Source organism: Cygnus olor, chromosome 2 (genome assembly GCF_009769625.2).
Source record: "Cygnus olor isolate bCygOlo1 chromosome 2, bCygOlo1.pri.v2, whole genome shotgun sequence".
Lineage (NCBI taxonomy): Eukaryota > Metazoa > Chordata > Aves > Anseriformes > Anatidae > Cygnus > Cygnus olor.
In genome coordinates this window covers 8,698,744-8,723,365 of record NC_049170.1, presented here as the reverse complement: position 1 = coordinate 8,723,365, position 24,622 = coordinate 8,698,744, and the positions used below count along the sequence as shown (strand labels likewise).

General features: G+C 42.2%; 1 protein-coding gene across 2 annotated transcripts in view; it reads left to right on the top strand.

The window, feature by feature from the left end:
• The first annotated feature begins 11,544 nt into the window (after window positions 1-11,544).
• The window catches only part of PAXIP1 (PAX interacting protein 1), a 36,313-nt gene continuing 23,235 nt past the window's right edge, over window positions 11,545-24,622 (top strand). The window contains exons 1-5 of one of the 2 annotated variants that reach the window (XM_040548351.1): window positions 11,545-11,834; window positions 15,502-15,636; window positions 17,529-17,572; window positions 22,102-22,165; window positions 23,155-23,268. In XM_040548351.1, the coding sequence (XP_040404285.1) occupies window positions 11,832-11,834; window positions 15,502-15,636; window positions 17,529-17,572; window positions 22,102-22,165; window positions 23,155-23,268 (360 nt within the window). In that variant the 5' untranslated portion in view covers window positions 11,545-11,831. Of the gene's footprint in view, window positions 11,835-11,872; window positions 12,067-15,501; window positions 15,637-17,528; window positions 17,573-22,101; window positions 22,166-23,154; window positions 23,269-24,622 lie in introns of those variants that run through there. The other variant, XM_040548350.1, reaches the window with a different exon arrangement.

Here is a 24,622-nt window from a genome sequence, read left to right as displayed (position 1 = left end):
AGCAGGTAGGAGAGCCATGTGCTAGCTAGACTCTTTTGGGGAGGGCGGATCTTCCTGTGCCCCGTGATATATCTAAATATTTGCATTGATTAGATCCCAAATTGGTGATTTTGTCATTTGATTGTCGTGAGCACTGTATGAATCAAAAACTATAAGTACATAAATATATAAAATGTGAAAAGTGCTAAGTGCTACAACTAGATGGTGTATGTCAGCCATTGGGATGTGTCCAGTGGGGCACTTCTTACATGGACTTATTTCAGGAACATATCCTCATTCAAGACTGTGTTTAATTTCAAATATCTGCTTTAGTCCTATCAAAAAAGAGTAGAATTTAAGGATACCCTTAAAGCTAAGAAGCGATTTTTGAATTTAACTCTGAAACAAAGCTTGGGAAAATTGTCATGAAATACAGGAGGCAAAAAAGCTTACACTGTAGAGAAATGTAACTATGGAAATATCCCTTCCCTTCTAGGAAAAAAGAATAGAAATGTATCCAATTCCCTAAGCACGAGTGCAAGTAACGCTGAGGAAAAGACTATACTACACATTTTGAATAAGTTAAATCAATTGACAGCTATCCAGCCACAGAGAAAAGGGATGTAATTGTAACTGTGAGCAGCAAAAGGGCTCTGCCTAATAGTTAAACATCAGGAAGTGCCAGTGTGTCTAATAAAATGCAGATCTCATTATCTGTTTGTTATGTGCATCAGGAGATAACTGTTCGAGTTGAAAAGTATAAAAATTTGATTTAATTCCCTGACAGTTTGGATACAACGGGGTCAGGTTGGTCTTGTAACAAATAACAGCTTGGGGCATATGGAAAGGAGTGTAATTGAAGATAAGGCTCTAGCAAGATGAGTGGAAAATGTAATGGAGTTCAAGGAGACATTAAACAAATGTATCCTGGCCCTCACACTGTAATCACCTACGTGTGCTGTAAGGCAAACAGCGAGGGTAATTGACACCCCGGAGGAAGATCATTACAGCTTTGGTGCCTTCTGCCTCACGCCACACTTTCTTCCATTCGCAACACTGAGAATTCAGACTTGGCAAGTCCTGGGCTCCCGAGGCTGCTCTGATTTATCCAGGGAACTCAGCAAGCTCTAAATAAACCCAGAGAGGTTTTCAGCCGCTTCTTTAAACGTTAAACCTGTAGCTGTGAGTGGCTGGTGGGGTGTCAGAGGTTAAAAGTGACCAACGTGGAGAAGAGTATGTCAGAAACCTCAGTGATGGAGGAGAAGGATGGTCCTTTAAGCATTTCTGAGGGCTAACAAGTTCAGGCTGGAGTATGCCAAAATCAGGAGCATCACATTCTTCTCAGCCTGGCGTCCTGGAGAGGTTCAACATGATCACATTTTCTTCGGTATGGTATGGCAGTTGTCCCTTTTCCTCAGTTTCTGGGCATTTTCAGCCATGTCTGACTGGGCTGTAGAGGCACCAGGGATATTGTAGAAGTGAAAGACCTTATAAGACACCAAAGTAGCCATCCTGTGAACTTAATCCTTAAGCCAGGTCACGGAGGAACTGGACCTTGAGATATAAATCGATTGTAGGCTTTCTTGGTTCAGAGACCTATTTGTTCATACTGAGGGGGCTTCAGCATGTCACACAGCATGTACTTCAAGTAGCCAGAACATTTGGGGATTTATAGAGCCTTTGTTGTCCAGAAAGCCTCCAGGAAGCAAAAAAAGAGAGTCAGAACCAAGAGTAGAAGCAGTGTGGCTGCGTTTGTGCTGAACTTGGCTCTAGCGAGGGAGGACTTGACGGTGAGACCTGCTTCCTTGGATCCCAACTCCCAGTTAGTAGTAAGTAATTGAGATCATTAAAACAGACTTACTGTAGGTACCCAGTCAATAATTCTAATTTTTTTCGCATTGAAGAGTGGCAGATAATTAAGGACCTTAGTAGTAAATGTGTTACTTCTTAATGCTTTCTGCTTGGCATACTAAATAGGCAGAGAGTTCCCGATATCAATCTCTAATTAAGCTGGCTCCGAGGTCATGTTAAAATTATTGATCATCTAAGAGCAGCAGTGGATTCTTCATCTCCTGATGTCTTCATACCAAGATTCAATCTCTTTCTGGAAGTTCCACTTCAGCTACCCAGTCACTCAAGACACTCAGCTCAGAAAAAGACAATTTTGGATAAAATTTAAGTTCATTTCATTTGAAAATATATAAGAAATGAAAGTCAGGTTCCTTTCCCAGAAAAGAAAGTGATAGCCCGACCAGGCAGCAGCAGCTACCTGTCTGTGTATTGTGGTCACATCCACGTGTACGTTCTGGGAGCTCCCAGAGCTGCAACCACACATGAATGACAAACGCAAGCAGCTTTTCTGTTTGCAGCTATCATAGGCAGATAAATACGTATACTTCTGTGGCTGTGTTTAAGCACGTACAGGCATGCCTTTCTGCCACCCAGAAAACACTGCTTTAAATTTCAGCATGCGGGAAGGCCACAAAGCAGACATGTGCTGTCAGATCGGGTCTGTTTTTAGAGAAAAACAATGGAGTGATCAATTCTGATCCCCGTGCTACTCAGGGAGGTTAATCTAAGTGACCTCCTGGCCTTCCATGCTTGAAGTTTGAGGACCTGTTCTGAAGATGATGGAGTTGCTCTGAATTTACATCAGCCGGGGAAAGTTTCCGTGGCAGAAATGTTTTTCATTGGTTTTAGCATGGACCCCATGGCTACGTGCGGATTTCTCTGGCACCACAGGCAGCCAGACAGGCTCGTGTAGCTGCTGCCCTCTGTCTCCCACTCCATGAACCCTGAGTCACTGCCTGTGCTGTGCCAGCACCAGGACAGCAACTGAGTCAGGAAAATGACCTACAGAAAAAAAAACAACATCCATTCCTATGTTCTCTTGCTGTTCTCAGCAAGATCAGCACAGGTCATCCCTGGGGCACCGACGCTTTTGTGTGAGCATAATGTAGAAAAAAGTGCAGAGGTAGAAATGAGCAACCAGTACCGGGGGATGTTTCGGGATGGTTTAAATCAATTTAAGTGGTATTGCAAGTTGGAGCCCAGCAGAAGTTAGCAGTGGACAGTTTCCCCTCTCATCTCAGCAGCACGGGCCACTTTGTACTGTTTCAAGCCTCACATAAATCCAGGCTGAACTGGCTCAAGAAATTAAACCAGCAGATTAGTTTTCAGTCGTTTTGGCTCCACGTTGCTCAGATTAGCAAATTATCTGTTCTTACTGCACTATTCTTTCTCGGGGCATTGCAATCAGTTGCAGAACCCATTAAGAAAGTACTATAACATAATGTCATATATATATTTTATGCATATATATATAAAACTATGTATGTATATAGAAATTTTATATAGAGAAAGTTATTGGTAGTCTGAAGGAAAGGCATAAAGAATCAGCCTTATTGACAGAAGCACATTTGACCTGTTCTAGCCATAAGGAAATTTGACAACACTAGAACAAGGTATCAGAAAAGTTGTGCAGATGTTATCACTGTCGGCTGTAAAGAAGAGGGGTTAACCAACGGTTTCTCCTGCTCCCCCCCACCCATGCTGGCAGCTCCTTTCAGCTTTGTGTTTGGATACTCTGCAGTTTTGAAGAGCCCTGCACCAGTCCACATATTTAATTCCTTTATTACCTAAAAACTACTATGCAGCCCTCCCAGCAGACTGGCTTCAGGCACACTCCATGACACCGTGATGCTGCATTTGCAGGAGAGGCAAAAATTCCCACAGCTAGTTTTGATCTGAGAGCAGGGGTGACTTGAGACAAGTGTAACTAGTGCAATTACACCGCTTACCATCCTGCTGGCGTTGCTACACGCCGATAAAGGCATACCTAGCTGCAGCTTAGGGCTATTTTTCAGTCGTTGCAATGTGACACACTCCATCCTCGTTCACCTTTCCCTGTGGACTAATATGCCAGGCAATAGAAAGAAGTGTATCTCTTCCTTTAATGCTAAGCCTCACCTCTGATTAAAAAATGCCCTTATGTTAGATGTGACAACAAGAGCATTCTCCTCCCCTACCCTTTTACGCACACTTAGAGTAAAGGTATGCCTTATTACTTGGCATTTGCAAAACATCTCGTAACTATTACATTAAAAAAGAAAACTGTCAGCCAAGTGACACGGCATTCTCAGTGTTACTCTGCAACTAGAAGAAAATCACAAATGAAACGATCAGTTCCAAATCAGCCTTTTAGGATTCAGCATTGCAGCACAGATAAAAAGAAAGTTTTTAATTATAAATCCTGTTTGCCTTTGCAAGTAGTTCCACTGAAGGAAAGAGGCAATACGCACATTTCAAGCTGAAGTAGGGCTCTCTATTTATCTGTTTAGCATATTTTGGTTCAGATTATAAAACGTTGATTCTTTTTCATGTTAAGGAATCGGTACGGTGATAAGGCTGGAAGCCTGTCATCCATGGCTTCTCAAAAACTTTCTAGACATGTTGAAACTAATACTGGCTTTCTGTAAAAAAAAAAAAAAAAAGTAATTTGTAAAGATATATTTTATTGGAAAAGTAACATCTAGAGAGCCAGCTGCTGCCACGTAAGTATGTATTATTAACTCAGGGTTGGGAAAAGCTTCTGCTCACTGGAGTAAAACAAATATACAGTTTAATCTAAGCCCCAAATTTAATTAACTGCAAGAAAAAAATCAATTTTTTTTTTTTTTCACAAGCACTTATGCCTAAATATGATACTGTAGGTGCATATGAATTTTTCATAGAATCATTTGTGCACACAAATAAGGCATTTATGTAAACAAAGACTAATTGTCTGCACAAATCTTGTCAACTCAGTGGGCTTTCACTATGTGCAAGCAATGCCAGTTGCAAAGGAAACATCATTTTACAGCTTTTTCTGAAAACATGATCCATAAACTTCTATGTGCAGACCTCTCAGAGTTAAGACATATTAGATACTGTGCTTGGTGTTTTTATAGAACAGATAATGTGCTGCTGAGATCATTGTGGACTACGGCGATGTGCACAGTCTCTGTTCAGTCTACCCACTAGAGTAACTAAGCCCAGAAATGAGCTCGTATTAAGGCATAATTGATCTCTCTGAGTGCTTGCTCCCATGGAATTACAGTGTAGTGGCTGCATCAGAGCAAAGACTGTACTTAAAATGAAGAGTCCAATCGTGGGTGTTTCTTGGGTAGATTAAGTTTTTGCCATGTGCTAAACACCTCTGAAAAGGTTAAGTTGCCCTGAACTGGCCTCCTCCCTCCGCACTGGGATCAGACCTACATTTATTCAGCAGGTGCTTGGCTTGACACACGAGCACACCAACATGTGACTGAGCATCCCCTGTTACATGACGGGCACAAGTCCAGCGATGTGACAGGGAAAGCCTGCAAACCCTTCTGAAAGAAGATGAGATGAATGGGGAGAACGAATAATTAGAGGAAAACACATCATTATGGATCATACAGCTGCTGCTGTATGTCCCTGGGTCCAACCAGTAGTCAGGCGGAAGATGTATTTCCAGCAGGAACAGACAGAGAAGCATATATGTACTGTATATGTACGTGTACACATAGTAAACCACAGACACGCTCAGAGCACTCACACAAACAAGTCCACTAGTGAGAAAAAAAAATAAATTATATATGTATATATATATGTATAAGGTGGCTCCCACCAGCAGCTGGTCTCAAACACTCAGCCTGCCCAGTAACTGGCCACTTTATCCCAGTCTCCCCAGTTGCTGTCATCTAGACATACAAGCCCCTGAGTTCCTAGGTCCTATAGATGCCATCCTTATGCTCTCACCCCTGGAAGTACAGGGGTGCCCTCACAGCCACAGCTGGCCCGTAGAGACCCACTCACCCCCTTGCTCCCAGGCCACTTCACCTATTTACGGGCTGGTCCTGCCTGATCTCTGCTCGTGGCCCCAGACTTGCATGTCCGTGCTCCAGTTGCTGCACTAGGGATACACGGCCCCTCCAACCCGTGGCCTGACCCCAGGTGCTGCACTCCATACGAACTGCACACACAGGATAGCGTTAGGAAGGAATTTTATAGGAGGGCAGGACAGCCTGTGCTGATGAGGCAGCCACTATTTGTATGCACCCAGCCATTTTTAACCCTTTACCCCTCTTTAAAAAAAATCAAAAATCCCACTCTTGCTCCTCCCTAAAGAACCTAAACCCCTCCCTTTGCTTTCCTCCCCTAAGTATCCTATAATAGGTGCTGTGCGATCCCAAACCACTTTTCCCCTGCACCCCATCATGTGTCCCGCCCCGAAACAGCAACCTGCCTTGGTCCAAAAGATGATGTGGGGAGATGTTCCCAACTTGTGGTGATGGGTGTCACGCCTGGACGACGGGGCTGACCGCTGTGCTGGGACAGCCCTGGGCAAGGCGCTGGTTCCTTGCTTTGGGTTCCCACCTGCCACTGTGCCCCTGTGCTCCTCGTCCTTGTGCAGATGTAGGTGAGCACTTTGTTCTAGAGCTTGCTATAACCAAGCAAACCAGCCCACCGATTTGACTTAGTTCTGTGTGCTGACCTGTAAGCAGAATTCAAAATGTATTTTTTAGCAAATACAGGGGATATTTTCCATGTTCAGTAACATACTTTTTCAAAATACTTTTCTGTTCTTATGGATTGTAAACTAGATCGCACACATGATGCAGCAAATTGAGTTACTCATTTTTGTTAGAAGTAGTGTAATTACTAGAAATTAAATAACTTGTTGGCAGATGACTCATTAAATACATAAAGAAGTAAAAAATACGTTCATTAATTTTATTCTCCAGGGACACCTTATATTGGCCTTCCAGTACTTAAAGGGGGCCTAAAAGAAAGGCGGGGAGGGAGTCTTTGTCAGGTAATGTAGCGACAAGGGGTAACAGCTTTAAGGTAAACGAGGTGAGATTTAAATTAGATATTAGGAAGAAATCCTCATGATGAGGGCGGTGAGGCCCCGGCCCAGGCTGCCCAGAGGAGCTGTGGCTGCCCCATCCCTGGCAGTGCCCAAGGCCAGGCTCGATTGGGCTGGGGGCAGCCTGGGCTGCTGGGAGGGGTCCCTGCCCATGGCAGGGGGTGGCACTGGGTGGTCCTTTGCCAACCCAAACCATTCTGTGACTCTATGACTGTACAATTTTTAGATGATAATTAAAGGGAAGAATTACCATCCCCCTACCACCAATGTCACCACTAAACCCTGTCCCTAAGCACCACGTCCAACCTTACCTTGAACACCCCCATGGATGGTGACTCCACCACCTCCTTGGGCAACCCGTCCCAATGCCTGACTGCTCTTTCTGAGAAGAAATGTCTCCTCATTTCCAACCTGAACCTCCCCTGGCGCAACTTGAGGCCATTCCCTCTAGTCCTATCACTAGTTACCTGCGAGAAGAGGCTGACCCCCAGCTCCCCACACCTTCCTTTCAGGTAGCTGTAGAGAGCAATGAGGCCTCCCCTGAGCCTCCTCCAGACCAAACACCCCCAGCTCCCTTAGCTGCTCCTCACAGGACTTGTGCTCCAGGCCCTTCACCAGCTTCGTAGCCCTTCTCTGGACATGCTCCAGGGCCGCGATGTCCTTCTTGTACTGAGGGGCCACAAGCTGAACACAGCACTCGAGGTACAGCCTCACCAGAGCAGAGTACAGGGGGAAGTAGGACACTTCTAGGTGTCTAGACTGCTACCATACAGAACATACAGAGAACGTAGGCATGCAGTGTCCTTATCTACCTGTGAAGTAGGAGAAGAGGGAAGAAGAAGAGAAATTCCTTTTATGCTGTTCAGGAAGACTAGGAGAGACCTGAATGTTCATCTCCCTCATCCAAGGTCAGGGCTTCAACTTTATCTTTGCTTTCTAGGATTGAATTTATAAAACAGATTAATTTTGGTAAAGCCGTTTTAACCAATTCTCAACCTTTATTCCTATAGAAGGAATTAAACTTCATTCTCTCTCTCTTTTTTTTTCCCTTCTCTTCTCTTCTCTCTCTTCTCTTCTCTTCTCTTCTCTTCTCTTCTCTTCTCTTCTCTTTTCTCTTCTCTTCTCTTCTCTTCCCTTCTCTTCCCTTCTCTTCTCTTCTCCTCTTCTCTCCCCTTCTCTCTCTTCTTTTCTCTTCTCTTCTCCTCTCCTATCTCCTCTCCTCTCCTCCTCTCCTCTCCTCTCCTCTCCTCTCCTCTCCTCTCCTCTCCTCTCCTCTCCTCTCCTCTCCTCTCCTCTCTTCTTTTTTCTTCTTTCCTTTTCTTTTCTTTTTTCTTTTCTTTTCTTTTCTTTTCTTTTCTTTTCTTTTCTTTTCTTTTCTTTTCTTTTCTTTTCTTTTCTTTTCTTTTCTTTTCTTTTCTTTTCTTTTCTTTTCTTTTTTCTTCTTCTCTTCTCTTCTCTTTCTCTTCTCTTCTCTTCTCTTCTCTTCTCTTCTCTTCTCGTTTTTCTTCTTTTCTTTTCTTTTCTTTTCTTTTCTTTTCTTTTCTTTTCTTTTCTTTTCTTTTCTTTTCTTTTCCTTTTTTTTTCTTTTTTTCTTTTCTTTTCCTTTCTTTTCCTTTCTTTTCTTTTCCTTTTCTTTTTTCTTTTCTCTTAACTTGTTTTTGTTATAATTTTTCAAAAAGAATAATTCTGGTTAAGGATATTACTATATACCTAGATTAATGGATAACTTTTTCCAGAAAGCTGCTTCCTCAATGAATTTCAGTGTTTTAACGCAGTATGCTGACCTTGTTATCACTAATATCTGGTATGTTGTAGAGAATTTTCAAATTGATAGGATTCGAAATACCACACTTCTCTCATATTCTTCTGATTTGATTAGCTGAACAAAGAGAAGATCCAAAGTGGCCCAATCTATGGCACAGCTTGAGCTGAAGGTTTGGGAAACAGCATTGTTATTAAAAAATCATGTTCAAAGTACTGGTTGTTTGCATTATGCTTCTTTGTCAGTATAAGCACAGTGCCTGATTTGAAATAATTGAAATATTTGCAATCTTTGAGTTGTATGAAGAACTAAATATAATGTGGATATGGTGAACCCAAAGGATAGGAAGACCAGGGGAACTCATTATAGTAACAAAGAAAGTAGGCCGAGGAGAGAAATCAAGAGGAGAAATCACTGTGGTTTTCTTTCTGTGGAATGGGAATATGCAATGGCATATGAGATTAGATGTAAAGAAAGTACTCGTGTGAGAAGGGGCAATTTAGCAATCACACTAGGAAAGAAGATGAAGTCAAGTAATGAACGACATCATGAAGAGAAAAGAATTCAGAGAAAAATGTGAAACAGAAACCTGAAAGACTCATATTTATGAAAGAAAAGAGGTGAGAATTACCAGTGCTGGAAGATGGAGATGATTACAGAAGCGCTGAAATTCAAAAGGAAAGAAAATTCCAGAAGCAGTGGTGTAAATGAAAAGGAAGGAAAATGAAAGGAAAAAAATATTGCCCTCTAGATGAATGAAGGTCAAAGTAGTTCTTAGTTAGTGGGAATAAGTTAAAATGAATCAAAAAGGGAGTTAGAAAGAGAGGTAACTACATAACAAAGAAAGCAAGGGATGGACTTGTGGGGTGCTGGATGGTGTCCTTATGTAAAGGAAAGCAAAACTTAGGTGTTTCAGTTGGATTCTGGGGGCTGAAGCTGGTTGTTTCAGCTCAACAAAGATCAGACAAGCTATAGGTGTGTATATATATATACATATATATATATGTGATAAGCAAGCTTTATTGTGAGCTATTTACATACATACCGACCCCAGTGCGATGACAGAGGTACAGATGAGTGCGGTGCATTCCCCAACCATTGGCTTCGTAGGGCAAGGAGTTGGCAGGCCCACTGCTTGAACGGGCATCCCTGTTGAAGCAATGTTGGCCTCAGTAACACGCCTGCATCTCCTTCTGGAGAGTCCCAATTTTATCCCCTCCTACCTGGCAGCTATTCTGACACACGGGGCCAACACGTGTCCTAAGGGCTGCCAGGCTCCTCCTAGGTGTTGTATAAGCATATCTACAAAAGCGCATGTGCACCATTTGAATTGGGGGCTGCTCCAGCCCCACAAGGGTCACTACTTCATCCTCCATCATCTTCTTCTTTTGCCCTTTGGCCAACCTGTCCAAGTGCAAAGGTCGTGGGCATGAGCCAAGCCGCAAAGTTTCATCAGCTGTGCAACAGTTCCACAAACATTGTCCCAAAAGCTTGGTTATTTCCACATTTGTCTTCCTCTTTATCTTGCGTATACGCTTGGCAACCTACACCTGTGCATCACACGTTTAAGGACGAGCTGTTCCAAACAACACGATTATAATTATTAGGTCACTGTGTTCTTCCACACTCAGGGAAATGTTTTTCAAAGACAGTCCAGAAAATACTTGGGGCAGAAGAAAATTCGCCTAAACAAGAGTCGGTTACTAGGAAAGATAGATAGTGAGATGAGAATATGAATTACTGGATGAAGGGGATAGGCTGAGATTTCAGAGCAGATGGTTATTTCTACTTTTTCCTGTACTATGAAAAAGGTGTATCATATAGAAGTTTAATGGCTTTTTACCTCAGTTTTCACTAAAAAAGTAAATGGTAACCAGCAAGATAATAAAGTAAAACCTACAACCAAAGAATAAGATCTCTTTCTGAAACAGGAAAAGAAATGGTCAGAGCAAATTTTGATAGGTTGGGTGTTTCTTACTTAGCTGGAGTAGAAAGGGGTAGATGTCATGTGAAGATCCAAGAAAACAGAAGAAAGGCAAATAAAATTAATTCATTGAAAAAGGATAAAAAGGAAGCCAGGAACTTGTACAGTATAAATTTCACTTCAACTCTTAGAAAAATACTGGATAAATAACAAATTATTTGCAAAGAGATTATTAGTTTCTACCAGGTATGTTTCAAGAATAAATCAGGTTAAATACATCTAATTTTCTCCTGGGAAAGGCATTGTAGATAGGACCCCAACAATAGATGTCCAGTGCTTTTATTTCAGCAAGCCTTTGGATGCCATCTCACAGCATTGCTCTTTGGTATGGGAGGGAAATATTGTCTATAGGAACTAGACGATCTTTGAGGTCCCCTCCAACCCAAGCCATTCTTTGATTCTGTAGTACGAGGTGTCCAAAACTTCTTTGGAAAGCACATGAGGGGTGGGGGAAGTGAGATTTATGCACGTTAATGCACAGATTATGCACATTAATGCACGGATGTGTAAAATATGCCAGATGAGAGGCTCTGAAAGTGCTCTGATGACTATAAAGGGCGGTGATTTCAATTTTCTGACCAGTTAATATTAGTTAACACACACCCCGCTCTGGGTTCGAATGGTTTAGTATCAACATAGGTTCTCTGAGAAGGCTTTGGAGGGAAAAAGTCCCGTTTAGGTAATATTAAGAATCTTTATTAATGAGTTGGATGCTAGAATACATATTGTGGAGACTGGATTTGCACCGAATCCCGTCAGGAAGTGAACTGCTCCATCAGCATCCCAAGGCCGCCTCTCTCTCCCCTCAGCCCCGCTGAGGGGTCCGTAACGGCCCTCCCGCGGGGGGGGTGAGCCTAGGCGGAGGGGCGTGGCCTCGGCGCCCGCGGGGGCGTGGCTAGATGGCGGCGCGCTCCCTTCCCCCCCACCCCCCCCCGTCGCCTGCTCGCTGATGGGCGGGTCCGGGTATCCCCGCTGCCCGCCTCTGTCGTTGCGGGCGAGTCCATCGCGTTCCGTAACGTGGGGGGGGGGACAGCCCGGGCCGGATACCGCAACCCGGGACGGTTCGGAGACGGGAGGAGGAGCGGAGGTAGCGGCGGCGGAACGGCAGCGGACGGCGCCCTGCTGCAGAAGGGGTCGCGGCTCGGGAGGGGGGAGCCGCCCTGACGAACCGGCTCTCCCCTCCCCCCCTCGTCCCCCCTACGTCCCGGCGGGGGATGGTGCGTCCCGCAGCGCGCGCCTTGCTCGCGCGGTTCGGCGGCGGGGGGAGGGGACGCGCCGTGAGGGAGACCCGGGCCCCGCAGGGCTCCTCACGGGGACGGCGCGCGGGGGGGGGTCGCGGCGGCGGCTCCGACGGCCGGCACCATGTCGGCGGACGAGGACGAGCTGAAAGTCCCGGAGGATATGTTCAAAGACGTCAAGTTCTTCACCGTGGGGGACATCGACCCGAAGGTACCGGCTCCCCCTTCCCCGCTCCAGCACCGGTTTGCTGTAACCCCCCCCTTTTGGGGGGGGGGGGCATAATGGAACCTTCCAGCCCCCCTCGCGCGGGCTCGAGGCTCGCGCGCCGCACCCCGAGGGGAGGGAAGGGGGGGGGGGGAGAGGGACGTGTGTGTGTGTGGGGGGGGAGCGCGTTCCTGCCTCCCCTCAGGGATCGTTGCGGGGGGGGGGGGGCGTCCGTTAACGGCCGTTCCCTCCGCCATCCCGCCACCGCCATGGGAGCCTTGGGCCGGCGGCGCAGGCCCCGTAGCAGCCCTGCGAGCGGAGGAGGGGCGGGCAGAGGGACTTCCTGCGGGAGACGGGGCCGGGGCGGCGGGGGAACGGCGGCGCGTCGCCCCCCGGGGCGCACCACACCGCCCGCACGGCCGCCTCCCGTCAGCGCCCCTCCCGCCTTCCCCCCCTCCCCCCCCCCCCCCCCGTCTGTGGTGCGGGTCCGCGCCTGAGGGGGAGAACGGCTCCCCTCGGCCTTTGTAGGGAGCGCCCGTCGCGTTGGGTTGTGTGGGAAATAAATAAAAGTTTTTGTGTTTTGTCCGCTCGTGTAAGTGTTGGTGGTGCTTTTGGACCGCGGCGGAGTGCGAAGGGGTTCCACAGAGAAATTAAAAGTGGTTTCTGCCCTGGGTGCTGTGCTCCAGTCGGTGTTGGGCACCGGGGTCCTTCAGCTCCTGTCCTGTCACTGGCCTGTTGAGTTGTTTTTTGTCCCCAAAACAACGGGGTTATACGTTAAAAACAGCCCCGAGCTGTACTTAAACAGGAAAAAAAAACAACCCTAAGTCCTTAGACTTGAAATATTTGGAAATGTGAGTAACAACACCTGTATCTAAAGCTATAGCAGCAACGTTATTATGTATAGAAAGATGACTGCAAATAGCATTGGGGCTCTGGTATATCAGTTTTTACATAAATAGCGTCCCAAAAGGCACCTCGTTAGGTTTGTGTTGACACAGCGAGACGGTCAGCAGCATTGCCACAGAGCGAGTAACCAAGCTTTTCTTTAAGCAAGTTTTCGCATGTGAAGTTTCATTCTTCATAGCACTTAATGTCATTGTCACGAGGCTCCAATTTGCTCTGATCAAGCACACGAAATTCTCATCCATTTGTGGATGGCTTTTCTGGGTTCCAGGTTGACTGTAGTCTTGATAGTTTTTGTAAAAACTATGTATATTTGAAGTTTTTACTTTTTTTTATACCAATGGATGGTAGGTTGGGTTTGAAAAGAGATTTCCTCCTTCATCTTTTGGGGATGAGCACGCTTTGAGCAGCTTGTTTCTAAATGTTTTCTCCAAAGACCAGCTATCCTAACAAACACTGAAACAGGCCCAGCACAAGCGAGCACTCTAATCAAAACAAATCCAAGAGTAAGAAAGAAAAAACCCAAACCATAATATATTCAGGTGAATATCAGCATACTCACTACCTGTTAGAACATATGCAGCGTGAACTAGAAGGGAAACAAAAGTCTGGAGTCGTGCCTGGATGTTCTTTGGCAAATGAGGGAGAGCTGGGCTGCTGGCGCTCGTCTGAGTCCATTCCTCTGGGATGTGCACTTGGCTGTTCTCACCTGACAGGAGGTGATAACTAGATGTCAGCTATTACTCTTTCTTTTTAAAAATGCTTTTCCTGCTTTCCTAAAAGATGTAAACCCAAACCATTGAGCTTTGGTCGTGCTGGTTAAAATCGATATTAAAGAAAGAGAGAAAACAACACCTTGTAGTATAAGGACTTTGAGCAGGATATTTGGCTTCTGGTTATCTCATTTTATTATTATTATTTTATGCCCTTAGCCTTACTTCAAAGATTCAAACTCTTCCTGTTTCTTCTAACTCAAGGTTTAGTGGGAGATGAGGAAGAGGGAATTTATATGCCCAAAAAATGGAGATGGGCTTCATGGGTTTAAGCTGGCATCTGAGGTGTGGGACCATATCGGGGCTTGTCAGCATTTTATTGACTGGTTACAGCTGTCGGTATGCAAGCACTTACACAGGGGAAGATCTTTCAGTACAGCTTTACAGTTCTGTCACTACTTCAGCTGAAGAAGCCACGTGCTCTGGGAAGAGTTTTGAAGCTGACATAAGCCACGTTACTAAAAGACTTTTCTGAACCACTTTAATCATGGGGCTCTATCATCCATCACAGTTACGGTGTTTAGACTTACAGCCTGATGCTAGCAGAACTTCTTGCACGAGCAACTCTTTGCAGCAGCTCTTTGCAGCATTGTTTTGATACTAAAAAAAAATCCCGTTTCTGCTTCATTAGTTGCAACTTCTTCCTCATGCTGTCAGGTTGGGATGCTGAGCTTTCATTCCGTTCTCTTTTTGGCCTTCCCATAAATAGACAGGCAAAGGGGACTTGGGGAGAGCTGTGCAGGACAACCAGCTTGTGTCCCATTCCTTGGGGATGTTGTTCAATTTCTACTATTTTCAAGCACTTTATTTTGATTTGTTTCCTATCAGAATTGCAGCACCAGTAGTAAAGTTTTACCAGTATTAAAGCTACTAATTTCTGAATAATAAAAGGAAAGAATAATCTTAACTGGCATTTTCAGTATTTGAACTCTAGACTTTTATTTTGAACATTTTTCTCCCCTTCCACCCCCCCCCTTCTGTGCTACCTTTATTCCCATACAAGTGAGTCCCGTTTGGTATGGACAGGGCTGGATTCATCGCACAGATCTCTACAACTGAGTTGAGAGAATGATAACATTTAAATCAACATTTTCTGTATTGGCCTTTCAAAAACGGGAATAAGATGTGCTTTGTAAGTTGTAAGAGGTTTTGCATTTTCTGCTACTGAAATACTCTTAATCCTCCATCAATTCTTTTCCCAATGCAGCAGCCCTTTGTTAGAAGTTGCCCCTTCTCAGGACAGTGGTTAGTTTTTTTTTTTTTTTTTTTCTTGCAAATCCTTCTAATATCCATTTTTCAATGTGTGTTTGCCGTTTTGCTTTTTTTTTTCACCTGTTGCTTCCATAGCTACTGACTCAGTTACTTTGCCTTTCTGTACTTTGCTCAACGTTCATTCAAAGGCTTCTGAAGCTAACAACTGGAAAATCAAATGCAGGATTTCTTAGTCTGCCTGAGGAAGAATAGATTTTGAAGGAATATGTATTTTGGAAAAATGTTGAATACTCCAGATTTCTATGCCAGCCTGAATTACTTTGGAAAGTAAAACTTCAGCTTCAGTCATTAAAATGTGGCAGAGTTGCAAACTGTTGAAAATCAAGGTTTAAAAGGGATGCTTTGCCAACCACAAAGAGTGCTGTCTGCTTGTACAGAACAAGAAGCCTGTACTCGTTCCTCTAGACCACTAACGTGTCTTCTCTCTTTACTGTTTTTATCAAATGAAGGTGGTGATAATCGTTTGCTTCTCCCTGTTCTCTTTCGGGTTTAGGTTATTCAGCTTCTGAAGGCTGGGAAAGCAAAGGAGGTTTCTTACAATGCACTTGCTTCTCATATTATTTCGGAAGACGGGGACAATCCAGAAGTTGGAGAGTCTCGTGAAGTTTTCGATCTCCCGGTGGTAAAGGTGAGCGGCTCAGCCAGCACATCCGTTAAGTACTGACACAGATACTTCATTGTAACACAAAGTATTCCTCTTTAGATAATGTCCAAAGGAAATGTATCTTTAACATTTTTTTTCTTGTTTCATGAACTTTTATGCTGAGTTATAAATGTCTGTTACAATTCTGTCCTCTCCTTTCTCTCTCTCATTACTCTGTTATTTCTCCATATTTTGTTCGTTTTACTGTTGAGTCTGTATGTCTCCATTCCCTGATGCTTTCTCCTGCCTGGCAATTCCTCCTTCAGTCTTCTGTGGGATCGTGGCCTGTTCAGCTTGACTTCAGTGCTGTTTCTGATGGGAAAGTTCCTATAAGTTTCTGGCAATGCAAAAAAAAAAAAAAAAAAAACCAAAGCCCCACAACTTTGTAAAATAATTGTTTTTTTTTTCTCTCATTTTTTAACACATAATTGGTAAGGTGCAGAGTCGTTTACTGGATTCTGCATATGTGTATGGTGTTAATTTTAAACAATAGAAACTCTTAGAAAAATAACTTTTTTCCCTCTTTGTTTTATTTTTTTTGTCTTTTGGCTTTTTTCTTTTTTTTTCACACTGAAATCATTGGTATTTTGTTTTTCCAGTGAAAGTTTACAAGCTTCATATTTGAAAATGTGAGCTGCTTGTTCTGCAAGTTGTGAGCGATTAAAAAAATCATTATTATTTCTCTGCCAGTACGTGGTTTTGGATTATTTTGTCCATATGGTTGCAGGTGACAGTAGTGAATTCTGATGGCTTGTAGCATGAGAGTTCGTCTGGCAGTGTAGAAGTATGAATTAACAGATTCCAAAAAATAAAGGGTGCTTAGCTAGAGACCTTATGGTTATAGTGGGTGTGCTGATTAATTTTAAGCTTGGCTCCTATTTTTAATATCTTCCCCTTATAAAGTGTTTTGTGGTACAGTTTCAGTCTTATAAACAAGAAGACTGCAGCCACTCTTGTGGGAAGGGAGTGCATCAGTGTCCTAGCAGTGCCTTCTGCTGTCAAATGCCTTTTGCTTAAACAATTTAATTTTCTTTTGGAGTACTTCTAACTAAATTTTCTTTAGTTTGCCAAAAAAAGACAGCAGGTCTTTCAGTGATGTCACTTAGTTGGACCTGAAAACATCACAGCGTGATCTATAACCAAGAAGATTAGACTTAGTATCGAGGGAGTGGGAGTCAGAGGCAAAGGTAGCTTGCTACAGAGAGAAAAGGGATGGAGAATAAGGAAGAGAAAAATATGAGGGAGAAAAACCTCACTTTTTTTTTTTTTTTTTTGCAAAGTTGAATATTAAATTATTTTCTAATACCTTCTTTTTCTAAGGGAGAGAGAATAGCAGAGACTGGGGCACCATAAACATGGTTACGACAATAAATGCACGTGTGTGTATATATGTTTATATGTATATATTTGTTTTTTGGAGGAAAAATCATGTCGTATTGAATGTGATATCGCTCCTTCCCCCTTCTCACTTCTAAGCTGTATGAGACCCCTTCCTGTGTAAGGTTATGGTTCCTCACTCCTTGGTCATGAGTGTAAGGTAGGGGATGTTTTTTTTGTTTTTTTTTTTTTTTAAGAGCAGGGAGAGCTTAAAAAGGAGAGCAGGTGAATAAATACTGTAAATAGCGTTCAAGGAATAATAGAAGGACAAGAAAAATGTTCCCATATTACTACACGATCTTTGAGAAGTCTTTTTTAACTTTGACAAATCAATCAGAACAGTTCTTTTGTAAAGGCGTTAGTAAACTGTCTGTAAAGCACTTAGACTTTAAAGCCGAGAGATGTATATTCAAACTAGATGTAGTACAAACTTAGACATTAACTCACATTTCATTCGCGCAGACAGAGTTTTTTAACATCTTATGGTTTTTATTTTTCAGCCTTCCTGGGTGACCTTGTCTGTTCGTTGTGGAGCTCTTCTGCCGTATCCTTTAAGTTCAAATTTGATGAAATTTTGTAGGAAATGTGTTAAAATAGGTAGCATCCAGTCATTAAAGACGCATGTATGTACATGTATGTGCATCTTACATTTTTAAAATGATAGGATGTGTGTTGCCTTCTAGGATCATAACATGCTTGGAACTTCTTTGTTTTACTTTACTTTTCCTCTCCCTTGGGCTATTATGGCTGCTTAATAAGCACTTGCAAGAAAATTGTTATCAAATGGACTCAACCATTTTAGCTGGAAGCTGATAATTAACTGTGAGGATCCGGGAAAAATGCTGGAATGCAGTAAGGGGGCAAACATTAGTTCTTTTTGAGAAACAAAATGAAGGAGAGAAGAAGCACACAATAACTCATATCCATACTCTGTATTGTAAATAACACTTTGTTAACAAATAGGGGGAGTATTCCTGTTATTGGAGTAGTCTGTCCTTGCCTTTGGCAGACCCTTGTTCATTTTGGCTAGATTTATGTTTCTTGCATATGGATGGTGTAGTCCATTTTACCATTTTACTGTTTTATCTTTGTTTCCCTCAGTTTTTCTTTGGATCACAGGCAGGATGACAGTGGCTGTTGTTGGAGAAAGAAACTCATGCAGTTTTTACCTCAGACCATTCATGATAAAGATTATGTATATGGAGAAGCTGGAGCAGAGCAGAGCAGTACGTTCCAGTACAGATACCAGCAGATGATTGCACTGAACAGTGCCAAGCCTAGGGAGGAATGCTCTCAGACAGGAGAACTCATTTTGGAAGGATAGTGGGTGGTGGCGTCCATAATGGAAAACGAGGTGGTGTAACCAAAAATCCAGGTGTTCATGTTGGGAATTCAGGTCTTAATTTGTCTCAGTCATTTATGATTGAAGTTTTATGCTTAGTATTTCAAGACATATGCCTTTGCATCTCACTGTGTCTGGTCTGTTTTGGAGATACTCTGTATATTGTCTACATCCCCAAGAGAATTCACCTCAGAGAGTGAGCTGTAGGAAAGGAAAGCATTGAATCAATCAGAAGAAAAAAAATGTATTGAGGTCTTTACTGGGGTTTTAATTGTAACAATCAACATGTCAAATAGGTTTCACCAGTTAGCTTGAAACACTTGCCATAGTCATGGACAATCATCTGACCTAAGGAGAAGAAAGTTTTTCGTAAATGACTTGGCTTCCAAATGGAAGAGATGCACCAAACGTTACATGTCAAAACCCCGAACAGCAGAACTGCTACATTTGAAATAAAGGGATTGTTGTGATGTGATATAGCCTGGTGATTTTTAGTGTTTTGCATTTAGAAATAAAAAACGTGTTTATCAGCCCATCCTTATCAGGATGGGAGCGTACAGTTGTTTATGTCAATGTAAGCCCTGTCCTCCCTGTTCCTTAGGGCTGTTTTGGAAGAAAACAAACAAACAAACTTGGAATTGGCTACTTTCTCATACTTGTGTAATCTAGTGTTGTGTTGTTGGTGTTCTTTTCTCCTATAGAGAAGTTGCACTATTAGGAAATAAGTCTTCCATTTGAAACCGGGTGTCTGTAAAAGGATGTTTTTAAAAGTGCTGATGTTATTACATACTCAGAAGAGAAAGGAACAGACAAAAACTACTGAGCGATGCAGTCCATAACCAAATTGTAGCAGTAAATGTGGGAATGCAGCCCCGAATGGCTATTGCTTAGGAAGTTTTATTGTGGTTATATACGGATGGCCAAAGGAAAAGCCCACATCTCAGTCGTATCATATTCTTGGGATGCGTGGAAGCAGAGGGCTTTGTACACCTGTTGGCAATAAATGTGTGCTTGGACATTTGCCTTTATTTCTGGCCCTTCATGTCCTTAGAACCTGGTGGTTTGGGATTATATTCAGAGCCTTATAGCGCTCACTAAAATGGGTTGTTAAGTCTTAACATTGTTCTGTTTCAGTCTCTTTATGGCTTCTAGCGCAGTGGCATCCGGCCTTTCATTAGGGTTTTAGGTACTGCAATAATGAAAAAAATGGAGTAGTTATTTCTGTTAGCTTTTTTCTGGTTGATTGCTTTTGGGCTCTGTTTTGGCAGGGCTTTGAGATTCTGCACTTTAGTCTTCTGTTTATGTTTTTATTTGGAGTAATACTCAAAATACTGAATTTACTGAAGAAGCAAGTCCTAGAAATGTCTTTAGTCAATTAAATACATGGATGCAGCAAGAGCAAAGACTTTGCATACCAGTTTCAGTACTTAACTTCCTTGGCATTTGTCTGTGTAGAAAAAGTTAATACAGGATAAAAGCCCAATAATTTTGTCTGTTCCTTATAAATACGTTTTAACATTCCACTGTAAAAGTTATTTTCACCAGGGGGGACTTGAGAAAGCAGAGTGCTCTGTTCACTGCGAGGTGCTGTCAGCAGAATCTGACTAAACTGCTGTTGAAGGGAAGTAACAGAAAAACGAATCCGGAAGCAGACTTACTGGAGGAGAAGAAATCGCAGTCTTGTGTGTGAAAACTTCAGTTATAATACCATAAAGAGGGCAGCAAAAGCACAAGTGAGGCAGGTTTATTCTTCCCTGGTCTTGTACAAATGAAAGGAGAGAGGCGATCAGAGCATTTCTGTCTGTTACCGAGGAAAAAAGAAGTGAGCTTTGTTGCATTCGCTCTGTTTTGTTTTCCAGATCCACTCGGAACACTGTTTTGCTGCTTCTGACTGTTCTAAGGTGGCCTATTTAATTCCTGCTTTTAATGGACCTCTTACAAGTTAGGTACTGAGTTGTTGCTGCTCTAAGTGCTAGCAGCAGGTGCTAAGGCAAGGGGTGGGCAACCGTGCGCTGCTGAAAGATGCAGTGCTGAAACTGCCTGAGATGAAATACTAAGACATGCAGTGAGTTTCAAGGCATTCTTTGGACTTGAAGCACTGTGGATAATGGCAGTAATCTGTTCTGAAATTTTAATGTGTTCTGGGCTTTGTTGTCAGCTTTCTGTGTGGATCTCAAAGTTTAACTATTGCTGGTGCTCATGTCAACAGCATAGGGGGAGGGTAATTTTGTTTGACTAAAGTCTCAGTATGCAGCTGCACAATAACACGATGCACAACTGTTTCTGTAGTCATTTTTTTCCAAGGAATTATGTGTGTGTCTTAAACACAAAGCCATGTGAAAGTGTAGAAGAGGCAAAAAGGTCACAGAAGTCAGCTGGTCCGTCTATCATGTCACTGCTGTCAGACCACTCTTCTATTTCATCAGTCTCCCATAATGGAAACTTATTTCTTATTCTTCCCCATTCATCTTACAGTGCCTCACTGTTGTATTGCTAGAGTTCAACCTCAATACCATGCTGCTGTCTAACCCTGTTTCGCTTTATTTGAGACACCAAACAGAGAATTCTCTTTTCGGCAGTCTTTTATGGACTTGAAGATGTTGTGTTAACTACTTGAGCCCATGGATTCTGGTTCTTTCAGTTTCCTCTCAAGTCATGTTTACTAGGTCTGTAGAAAAAAAATACCTCATTGCTCTTTTCACATACTGCTTCATTTATACACCTCTTTCAAGCATCTGAAAACAAATATGCATTGCTGTCAGAGATCTTGTTGAGTGTTGAAAGTATGGTGGAAAACTGCACATTACTTTTAGGCTGTGTTTCTGTTTTTACATCCCAGTGTGATGTTTTTTTTTCAGTTTGCGATTCACAGTAGCTCCTAGATTTTTTTTTTTTTTTCCCTGCCTGGCCAACTTTCTTTCCAGTGTTATACCTTGGTAGGAGAAAAATTAGATGGGGCTATATTTGGTACTTTCTTATAGTGAGTGACCTGCCTGCTGCTGTTCTTGGATAATCTCTCTAAAACTTCACAGGTGTTCAACTTTAATTCCAGAAAACAATGGTAAATTTTTCTTGTGCGCCATGTTCATTCTGTTTTGTCTGTTGCTGACTGTAACAAAACTTTCTTCCCTGGATTCTCCTGTACTTCTAGGTATGGAAGATAAGCACTGACTGATAATGGAAGGAAGCTCTTGCTAATGGATTGACTCCTGTAAGCTTTACTTAGAATCAGAGAATTCAGGTTAGAAAAGACCTCTAAGATCATCTGGTCCAACCTTTAACCTAGTACTGCCAAGTCCACCATTAAATCATGTCCCTAAGCTCTACATCTACACGTTTTTTGATGCCCTCCAGGGATGATGACTCAACCACTTCCCTAGGCAGCCTGTTACAATACTTCACAACCCTTTCAGTGAAGAAATTTTTCCTAATATCCCACCTAAACCTCCCCAGCCTACTTCCTGTGGTAAGCATCCTGGGATAGGTGAAGATGTTCTAGGAAGAGAAGAGTTTGTAATGTTAACCAAAATTGGTCATAATGGCTCAGGTGTCCTGACCCACTTTATATATTCTTTTCTGGTATGTACAACTTGAATTGTAAATAATACACATGCTTTTAAAAATACTTGATAATACCAGAGGGGTACTATGCACAGTAGTTAATTTTCTTCCAGTATCCCCCAGGAAACTTCTGTTTAGCTTATTTTGCATCCTTGACACCTGCTTTTCAGTGTAAATGGCTTCTCTCCGGAATCATGTCAGGTCTTTTTTGGAGTCACTGCCTGTCTCTCTCAGGTAAGAAGTGAACCATGTTTCAGTCTACCTCAGCGTACAAACTGCGTGATGCTTTGTTTTTCTGAGGACAGGGATCAGTTTTTCTGTTGTAATGTGACTTTTTTCCTTGTGTGTTAGGTGAGTTATCACCTAAAACAGCTGTTCACTGGAAAATAGTTTTTCACTGAAAATGAAGACTCAAGCATTTGAAACTGAACTGAAATTTGAATCAGCAATATATCTTGAATTTATTTATCAGCAGCAGCATGGTGATTCTAAAATGAAGAGCACAGTGGAGTATGAAATCTTTGCTCCTTAACAATATTAAGTGAACGTGCTGTACCTGCTTACACGCTGAAACCTTAACAGGGTTGTCAGTGAGTAAAATTAGTGGAAATGGCTTCACTGGCTTGTGTTCGTTCACAGCTCTGTAGATCTGTGGGTAGTCTGATGATTTTGTGTGCGCGGATGGACAGGATCAGGACCTAGGTGCTAGTGGTGTGTACGTGTGCTTTAGACCTCTTAACAAATTATTCTGTAATGCAGTCATTAAATCTGAACGTTAATGGCTTAAACACACATGGCTTTCTTGGCGGGGCTGAACACGAGTTGTTAGAAATAAGCACTTGATGTGTTTACATAGGCTATTAATTTGGTCTGCTTGTTAAAATTCTGTTGAATGAATCTAAACAGGTTGCCTAAGGTAACGAATAAATCTTGTTTGCTTGATCACTAACTTCTACTTCTTGTGAAAGGTGATGTCCTAGTGTTGAGTCTTACAGAAGTGAAGGACATTTGCTTCTCTGTACAGGTTAAAATGATTGCTTAATGTCTTTTTGTTGTCTTTGTCACCCTTTTTTCCTTGTAACTTTCACATTAATTTGGTACTTGGAAGTGATGGGTAATGTGTTAGCCAGATTTGAAAGTGCTATGTCAGGAATTGTACTAAAATTCTTTGAGTGGAGGCAGTTTGTTCACAGATGTAAGAGACCTATTTACCTTCCTCTTAGGTTTCATCTGAAGACCGAAGCACGCTGTGGGCTTTGATTACTTTTTATGGAGGGAATTGCCAGCTGAGCCTAAATAAGAAGTGTACTCATTTGATTGTGCCTGAGCCGAAGGGGGTAAGAGTTTATTATGTGTACAATTCTTCCTGGTGTAGCCACCGTTTGCTTTTGAATAATCCAAAATGTTCCTTCTCCGTGAAGTTAAGATCCTTAAGCTTGTTTGTTAGACTTGAACAGTTAAATTCACCACAATTACGCGTTGCAGTTAATCAGTTGGTATTTATTTTTTGCATGGCTTTAAGCCTCATTAATTCAAAATATGTCCAATTTCATGTTGTTATCTGTATGTCTGGTTGAATAAAGTGTATTCTTTATTCTGTTTGTGCTAAACTAATTTGACATATCATAATCATGAATGATTGTGGTTTGTTTATCTGTAGCTAGAATCCAGGAAGAAAAATGAAAGCTACAGAATTGAAAAATCGAGTAAAATGCCTTAGATGTTACATGGGGAAAGGAATTAAAGATAACTCTCAAGTCCCTCAACTCTTTCCTCTTAAAGAGAGATGGTAGGATAAACAGTGCACAGCATTCCTGCACAAGTTCTGATTGATAAAGTAGTCTTGCTTCAAAACACTCCCTTTTAGGAAATCAAATGTTGCTGACTTTCTACAAATAGAGAAACTGAATCAGAAAGCTTAGGTAGCTGGCTGAAGGCAGCACCGAGCCCATAAGAACAGGCTTCTGTACTGTAGTGATTGGTTATAATACTACTGAAACTTCCTGGTGTGTTCAGGTAGTCATCTTCATGAAGAAGAAATACATTTGCAATTGATTTAGTCTGGTTTTACTAAAAATACTTAAATTGAAGCTCGCTTAACAAAAATTTGCTTGGATTTTTCTGGTTAATGCAGTGGATGGAGCGAGTTTTCAGTTTTGTTTTCTTCTTTTGTCCTTTAATAACACGAGAGCATTTTCAATTATTTGACTGAGTAGCTCTAAGATCTATATAATACCTCCTTAGATTAATATGTAAAACTTTGTCAAGTTTCCAATATTATTTCATACAAATTTAATGTGTTACTGTTTCACCAACAACCCTTTTAGTATTTCTAAGCTAATGTAAACCATCTAATATTAAGATGGAGAAAAACATATGGCTAGTGGGATGTCATTAAACTCGCGTGTGGAATACGTAGGAAAGTGCTTTAGAATAGATTTACTCTAAAAAATAGAAATGTGCTGAAGAAGAGAAAATTACTGGGAGAAGAGAAGGTTGCTTGGACAGTGCAGGCATGGGAAATGCTTGCTTTTTCTTCCTTGTTTCATTTAAAAGTTTAAATAAGAACTTTTTATTTATTTATTTTTGCTTAAAGACAAGATTTTTCTTCTTTGGAAGCTAAAAGTATGTATTGAACACCATCCTAGTTGTTGTCTCTGCCACAACAAAATGTAATGCTTGATTGAAGAG